Here is an 8,602-nt window from a genome sequence, read left to right on the forward strand (position 1 = left end):
CAATCACAAAAAACAAGAGTTGTAGAAATTATTGGAAACTCAAGACAGCCATGACATTATGTCCTTTACAAGTGTAAGTGTAAGTTTGACCACGACTCTATGTCGTGTATACAAGGCAAAATAAAATCATATTTTATATTTTATTGGGATTCAGCTAAAAAACAAAAACCTTCATCAAACATACATAACTTAGTAGGGCTGTGGCGTATACCTGTATTACGAATTATACCGATATTTTAGAAAGAGGTGTGTGTGTAAGACAATGCCACCGTACTGATGTATGTAATCCTTAATATTTTGACGTGGAAGTCTCTCTGCTGAGTCTCTCCAAGCATACACAGTGTTGGAGCTGTGCTCACTTGACACAAACTCCGGTAGAAGGAATGTGTGAAGCATACCTGTCAGCATTCCCGTTTTTGCTGGGAAATCACTTATTTTGTCCTCCTTTCCCGGCGTGTTGCAGGTCCCATTTTTTCCTGGATTTTGTTTCTCAATTAAAAAAGAATTCTCCACAGTATTGCCAGCAATCAGGTCCGTTTGATGGAAACCTCGGTAACAATCAGCATCACTCTGTGCAACACGCGTTAATGAAAGCAGCGTGGCGAGTTGCAATTTACGTGATTCTGTCAAATCAACGTATATATATATATATATATATATATATATATATATATATATATATATATATATATATATCTATATCTATATATCAGAGGTGGGACCAGGTCATTGTTTTGCAAGTCACAAGTAAGTCTCAAGTCTTTGCCCTCAGGTCTCGAGTCAAGTCCCGAGTCAAGGCATAGCTCGGTTGGTAGGGTGGCCGTGCCAGCAACTTGAGGGTTGCAGGTTCGATTCCCGCTTCCGCCATCCTAGTCACTGCCGTTGTGTCCTTGGGCAAGACACTTTACTCACCTGCTCCCAGTGCCACCCACACTGGTTTAAATGTAACTTGGATATTGGATTTCACTATGTAAAGCGCTTTGAGTCACTAGAGAAAAGCGCTATATAAATATAATTCACTTCACAAGACAGGCAAGTCCCGAGTCAAGTCCAAAGTCAATACTGGAAAGTCTCAAGTGAAGTCCCAAGTACTGCATTTTGAGTTTCGAGTCATTTCAAGTCTTTTTAACCACAGACTAATATCTTTACACAGATTGTGTATGCTTTTAAAACGCTGTATGTATTAATTAAAAAAAAAAACAGGGCTGACATTGCACTTCATAATAGCACTATTAAACAGTTATTTTAATTATTTAACTCATTCCTTTACAGTATAAACACATTTGAAAAAACAAGTGCAAATGTACTTATTTGCACAAAAGTGTTAACATTGTATTTCCATGGAATATTGCATTGTAACTAGTTCCACAGCAGTTGATATCCTGTTGTTACCTTATCTCATTGATCTCATCTCACACTGTATATGTGTTTATGTGTGCGTACACATGAAAAACATAACAATGAACAGTGCTGTACTTTTTAGATGTCACGGCCCTATGGAATATGTACACATATTCTTAATATAGTATACATTTTAACTGACCTTTATTTGACTGTGTTTGTCTTTTTGTAGGTGGCTAAAATACGCGGTGCGGCTGACCACCGTCTAATGTTACGTTACCGTGTGTGATACATTCACTAACGTAACGTTATGTGTAGGTACCTCATGCAACCCTGCTTAAAAAAAATCACTTGACAAAAAGTACGAATAAGGTAGCGAACTGCAGTGGACGCGACAGATTGCCGTGTTTGCAATGACGTTATAACCAGAGAGATATTATAAGTAGACCCACAATTGGCTGCTGTGACGCGAGCAATTTGGCTGCCATCTTGAAGTGGTGATGGGGAGCCGGCGAGCAGCCTAAACTGACAGTTGACAGGTACAAAACAAAGATGCTGGGCTGGTATTCAGCGTTCTCCTGCTCAAATGAGCGGACTGTTGAAAATAGGAATTGGGGGATTACTTTTCACAAGTAAGATTTAACATTAACATACTATTGGTTGTATTTTGTGAAAAGAATATTACCACAGAGTTAAGCAGGAGCAAAGAACTACAATATTTGTATGTGCAAATCACAAATAAATCTTCTGGGGGAGGATGACCCCCTTACAGGTATTTGGTTTACAAACTTTCAGCCCCACCTAAAACAAAATTCACCAGCCGCCACTGATTATGATGCGTTCTCATTTTAGGCAAAATATAAGACAGTACTCTCTTAACAGTATAATTGTAACCAGAAATAAGTCTTCAAGTAACAATATTCAAATACTAACTTTGTTGGGTAAGACAGAATTTGGTTTTATTCTGAATCCAGTAAAACAGATTGGTGCTTTTAGCTGATATAAAGACTTTCAGGTGTTTATATATGTTTAAAGTATTTGCCAGACACTTTTATCCAAAGCAACATACATTAAAAATACATATAAAGGAATCACTGTAAACATGATCATTTAAGGGAAAAATGTAATAGAAAATATCAATACAAAGTGTCAAGACAGAATAAACTCTGCTGTTGCAGCAACAGAGATAAAGTCTATAACAGTGGTTCTCAACCTTTTTTCAGTGATGTACCCTCTGTGAACATTGTTTTAATTCAAGTACCCCCTAATCAGAGCAAAGCATTTTTGGTTGAAAAAAGAGATAAAGAAGTAAAATACAGCACTATGTTTTCTGTTTCTGATTTATCAAACTATAACAGTGCAAAATATTGCTCATTTGTTGTGGTCTTTCTTAAACTATTTGAAAAAAAAAGATGTAAAAATAACCAAAAACTTGTTGAAAAATAAACAAGTGATTCAACTATAAATAAAGAGTTCTACACATAGAAGTAATCATCAACTTAAAGTGCCCTCTTTGGGGATTGTAATAGAGATCCATCTGGATTCATGAACTTCATTCTAAACATTTCTTCACAAAAAAGAAATATTTAACATCAATATTTATGGAACATGTCCACAAACAATCTAGCTGCCAATTCTGAATATTGCATTGTTGCATTTTTTTTCACAGTTTATGAACTTACATTCATATTTTGTTGAAGTATTATTCAATAAATATATTTTTAAAGGATTTTGAATTGTTGCTATTTTTAGAAAATATAAAAAAAAGCATGTACCCCTTGGCATACCTTCAAGTACCCCCATTTGAGAACCACTGGTCTATAGGTTCGTAAGATATATAGATAACTAATGTATTCATACATTGTTTACGTAGGATATACGCATGTATTTTTAAACCAATCATATTGTTTCCATCCATCCATCCATTTTCTACCGCTTATTCCCTTTCGGGGTCGCGGGGGGCGCTGGCGCTTATCTCAGCTAAAATCGGGCGGAAGGCGGGGTACACCCTGGACAAGTCGCCACCTCATCGCAGGGCCAACACGGATAGACAGACAACATTCACACTCACATTCACACACTAGGGCCAATTTAGTGTTGCCAATCAACCTATCCCCAGGTGCATGTCTTTGGAAGTGGGAGGAAGCCGGAGTACCCAGAGGGAACCCACGCATTCACGGGGAGAACATGCAAACTCCACACAGAAAGTTTCTTCAACTTAAAAATAGCTGACTGTTTTTTCCCCCTTCTCTGGGATGATTATTCCCAGTTTTGATCTCAGACATCTGGTCACTTATAGCATATAAGAATATTCTATTACTGTTAAGCAAATTATGAACACGCCAAAACATGTGTCCTTTATCATAGTTACACATATGGCAAAAAAACACGTGAATATCAGTGGTATTCAGTGAGGTAAAATGAATTAAATGCGCTGACAGTTCATTGCTCCTGTCAAATGAATTGCACTGAGTGGAGCGGATCACCACTCCAAGATGGCGGCCCCGCGTCACGTCAGCGGCAATAGGCAGTAGCGCTCGATGCTGCGTACCCTTAGAAGATGTCTCTGGTTATAACGCTAGCAGTGAGTTTACAGCCTCACTGATTTAACTACACAGCAAATAAAAGTTACGTTACTCAGCCAATAAACGTCAGCTTACATTCAAAACGTACCCTTCTTTGTGCAACTTCAAATGTCAAACAGAAGTTGGAAGTTGTTGCGTCTCCGTCTGTAATCTTCCAACCGCATGTTTTGCATACTGGAATTCCTTTTTTGTAAACCAAGCCGTAGTTTTAATACCCAAACAAAACGCTTTATGGCATAATTTTTCCTCACTTATTCTTCTATTGTTTGAGAGCTCTCCTTCGTTGGTTTTCCTGCAATTTGATTGGATGAGTGCTGTGTGACGAAAACAACGTGGATGTAATTTGATTGGCTGTTGTACTGACAGGTAGCACACAGGCTGTCATCGCACACACTTGTACACAATGGAAGATACGGAGCGCTCCCGAATAACTTTTTAATCTTTGGGTTTTGGCAAAAGTAGCAAGTCAAAAGGCTGAAATCCAAGTCAAGTCACAAGTCATTGATGTTAAAGTCTAAGTCGAGTTGCAAGTCTTTTTACATTTTGTCAAGTCGAGTCTAAAGTCATCAAATTCATGACTCGAGTCTGACTCGAGTCCAAGTCATGTGACTCGAGTCCACACCTCTGAGATATATATATATATATATATATATATATATATATATGTATATATATATATATATATATATATATATATATATATATATATATATATATATATATATATATATATATATATATATATATATATATATATATATATATATATATATATATATATAGTTGTGATCAAAATTATTCAACCCCCACACAATTTTGGTGTTTTAGCAAGTAGGACATTTATTCCGTATTTTGTTTATAGTCAAAACAAATAAATATGCATTAAATAGACAAATGCAACTTGAATTACAACGTTATATTTTGTAACACACCAAACAGTGTCATTTCTCTTAATATCTCATTGACAAAATTGTTCAACCCCTTGAAGATCATAACTCTTAAGAACAGAATTTGAATAAGGTCTTTTCAATCAGGTGTTGAAAACACCTGTAGATGTGTTTAGAACCATAACGAGCACCAATTGAAAAAGACTGTGACGCTCAGCTTCTTGCAGATGGTCAATGGTGTATTTGTAACATGGTGAAGTCCAGGTAGTGGTCAAAGAAGTCCAGAGAGGAGTTAATTTCTCTTCATAAGAAAGGATATGGATATAAGAAAATAGCAAAGACATTACACATTCCAAGAGGCACAGTGGAAAAACTACCTGGGCGTGGTAGAAAGAGGATGCTGTGTGCAACTGCTGTCCGGTATTTGAAGTATACAGTGGTGAAAAACCCCCGGGTAACAGCTGAGGAACTACAACAGGACATTACAGAGGGGGAACGCAGGTTTCGTCCCAGACAATAAGGCGCGCACTACGAGATGAAGGCCTCCATGCCAGAACTCCCAGGCGCACACCACTTCTGACTACCAGGCACAAGAAAATAGACTCCAGTATGCCAAAAGTCATCTGGACAAACCCCAAAGGTTTTGGGAAACTGTTCTATGGAGTGATGAGACAAAACTGGAACTCTTTGGGCCTATGAATCAACGTTATGTGTGGAGGAGAAAAAATTAAGCTTACAAAGAGAAGAACACCTTGCCTACTGTTAAGCATGGTGGGGGGTCAATCATGCTCTGGGGCTGTTTTTCTGCCTCAGGTACCGGGAATCTCCAGCACGTTCAAGGCATTCTGAATTCTATTTCCTACCAGAATATATTAGCTGCAAATGTCATGAAGTCAGTGACGAAGCTGAGGCTTGGGAGACGTTGGACCTTCCAACAGGACAACGATCCCAAGCATACCTCCAAATCAACATCAGAGTGGTTGCAGAAGAAGGGCTGGAAGACTCTGGAGTGGCCTTCACAGTCGCCAGACCTAAGTTCTATAGAAAACCTGTGGTGGGACTTGAAGAAGGCAGTTGCAGCACGCAAGCCCAAGAATATGAATGAACTGGAGGCCTTTGCCCAAGAGGAATGGTCTAAAATACCTGTAGATGGTTGCAAGAAGCTTGTGTCCGGTTATGTATCACCTTTGAAGGATGTAATTACTGCCAAAGAGTGTTCTACTAAGTACTAAAGATGCATGTATAGGGGTTGAATAATTTTGTCAATGAGATATTAAGAAGAATGTCCTTTTTTGGTATTTTGTAAAATACAGTGTTACAATTTAAGTTGCATTTGTCTATTTGACACATCTTTATTTGATATGACTATAAACAAAATACGGAATAAATGTCCAACTTGCTAAAACACCAAAATTGTGTGGGGGTTGAATAATTTTGATCACAACTGTATATATTTATATACAGTGTAGGCCAAAAGTTTGGACACTTTCTCATTTCAATTTGTTTTCTTTATTTTCATGACTATTTACATTGTAGATTGTCACTGAAGGCATCAACACTATGACACCTGTATAGTGAAAACCATTTCAAGTGGATACCTCTTGAAGTTCATCGAGAGAATGCCAAGTGTGTGCAAAACAGTAATCAGAGCAAAGGTCGGCTATTTTGAAGAAACCAGAATATAAAATAGGTTTTCAGTTATTTCACCTTTTTTTGTTAAGTACGTAACTTCCACGTGTTCATTCACAGTTTTGATGCCTTCAGTGACAATCTACAATGTAAAAAGTCATGAAAATAAAGAAAACACATTGAATGAGAAGGTAAATGAGCAAGTTGTGTGACTGTGTTTTGACTTTTTGTGCTGGTTGTATTTTTGCGCAATGACAAGGGAAGGTTGTTTGGATTGGGTCGTATAAGTAAATGCTGTGCTATTTTTGAGATGGGGCAAATTAGTAGCAGTCAGATCGAAAAAATATTTAAAATTAATTTGAAAACACTTCGCGTTTCAAGGGCCGCAGTTGTCCCTGTTGTAGGATATTATGAGTTGTCATTACGTTCTAGACAACTGAGAGGTTTTATCTTAACAAAAATATTGTTTTACTCTGCAGGATGAGGAGAAATCTGTGAGGCAACGTCGGAAACTGACCAGTGACACTTCTGAAATGTCTGACTGCTGACACGCGGAGGACTTTTAATTGGATCATCAAGGGCCAGAACAAGAAAGAACATGGACAACGTGTGCCATTCCAGATGTTTCTGGAAACGGATGTTTTCTCTGAAATCAAACCCATCGTTTAAACTTTCTCAACATCTGTGCGTAAACAGGAACTGGCGTCCTGCTTTCTATCCCAGTAGGAGCTTATGTGGTTCCTTCAAAGGTGGATTCCAATCTCGGCATTTCACCTCATATACTCGGCAGAGGAGGCCAGAAAGACGCTTCCAAAGCATGCCTCCGGAGTATTAATGAAGACCGCGTGCGTGTTGGTGAGTTTGTCTATGATGACTGAATGTTGAAATAGTAGCAGGACACTAAAAGGTGGAGAAGCTGAAGAACGGATGAATGCAAATGGATTTAAAAGGACAATTTATTAAAATACTGACCTATTAGAAATAGCTAGATGGGACAAGCCGAAGAAAATATATGGGTGGATTAAAAAAAACAAGGACCAGTAAGTTTGCATATTAATGTAATTTCATTTAATTTAAACTAACGCACAATAGCAGCTGGCAATACTGAAGGTAGAAAGGAGTGAAGACAAGGTATAGTGTGTGATTGTGCATGTGTGTGATCTACTTTTGGAATGAATGAGGAGTTTCAGTGATCCAAGTGTGTTGGATGACTACGAGTGTCAAACTGTGACCGTCATTTGAACCCTGCCCACTTTTTGCTACATCAAAAGGGTTTCCAAATGGTACAAAAAGATAAAAAAAGACTCTTCCACCTGGAGATGCTCATGTTCTTGAAACTGTACAGTCACAAATGCACATGTTGACGTTATTATCTGCGTAAAAGTCACCTCATGTAATTGTATTAATATATGGATTTTTTTGTCTGAGGTGGACATTGCTTACCTGCACAAGGGAACTTTGTTCTTAACAGAAGTGGTCTTTAACTTCAATTGTACTGTTTGTCATTTTTTGGCAAATCTTTAATTTATATATATTACCTGCTAGATTTTTTAAAATTCTGTTTTTGTTTGTTTGCGTGTATATATTCTTAATCCGTGTTAAAGGTTTTAATTTGACTAAAATATGGTCTGGACTGAAATATTGCAAGTACTCCTTGCTCATGAGACGCTAATTTATCACCCACACTGATATCCCAAAGGAACACGAGAAGATAAACAATTCAATATGCACACAAAAAAGAATAAATATATGCACAAAGTCGCTTTGCGTTTGAGCTCTTATTAGATGTTTTTGAAATGTAGAATTGTGTTTGAAATAGAAGTTATTCAGCTGTCAGGCGTAATGCATATTGACACATTTTAACTTCTGTCTATAAAATGCACATTCATCTGGCCTTGGCACACAAACAACTACACCCTAATCGGGAGAGTTTTTCCATAGCATTGATAAGCAAGTTTTATTTATAGAGCACAATTCGTACACACGGAAATTCAAAGTGCTTTATAGAAAATTAAAAGATGGCAAAACAGGGACTTAAATGACCATAAAAAATCATCATAAAACAATCAGGGAGATGCAAAAATGTGTACAAAAGATACATGCCTGCCTTGCGAATGTTGTTAAAAAAATTGATTGATCCTAACAATTTTGATACTTACC

At 37.4% G+C, this 8,602-nt stretch overlaps 1 protein-coding gene across 5 annotated transcripts in view; it reads left to right on the forward strand.

Annotated features, from left to right (window-relative positions):
- pnpla6 (patatin-like phospholipase domain containing 6) overlaps positions 1-8,204 on the forward strand; it is a 73,663-nt gene extending 65,459 nt beyond the window's left edge. For all 5 annotated transcript variants that reach the window (XM_061880470.1, XM_061880469.1, XM_061880474.1 and 2 more), the window contains one exon: positions 6,922-8,204. In XM_061880470.1, the coding sequence (XP_061736454.1) occupies positions 6,922-6,990 (69 nt within the window). In that variant the 3' untranslated portion in view covers positions 6,991-8,204. The remainder of the gene's footprint in view (positions 1-6,921) is intronic.
- Positions 8,205-8,602: the final 398 nt, after the last annotated feature.

The sequence above is a fragment of the Nerophis ophidion genome, linkage group LG20, assembly GCF_033978795.1.
Source record: "Nerophis ophidion isolate RoL-2023_Sa linkage group LG20, RoL_Noph_v1.0, whole genome shotgun sequence".
NCBI lineage: Eukaryota > Metazoa > Chordata > Actinopteri > Syngnathiformes > Syngnathidae > Nerophis > Nerophis ophidion.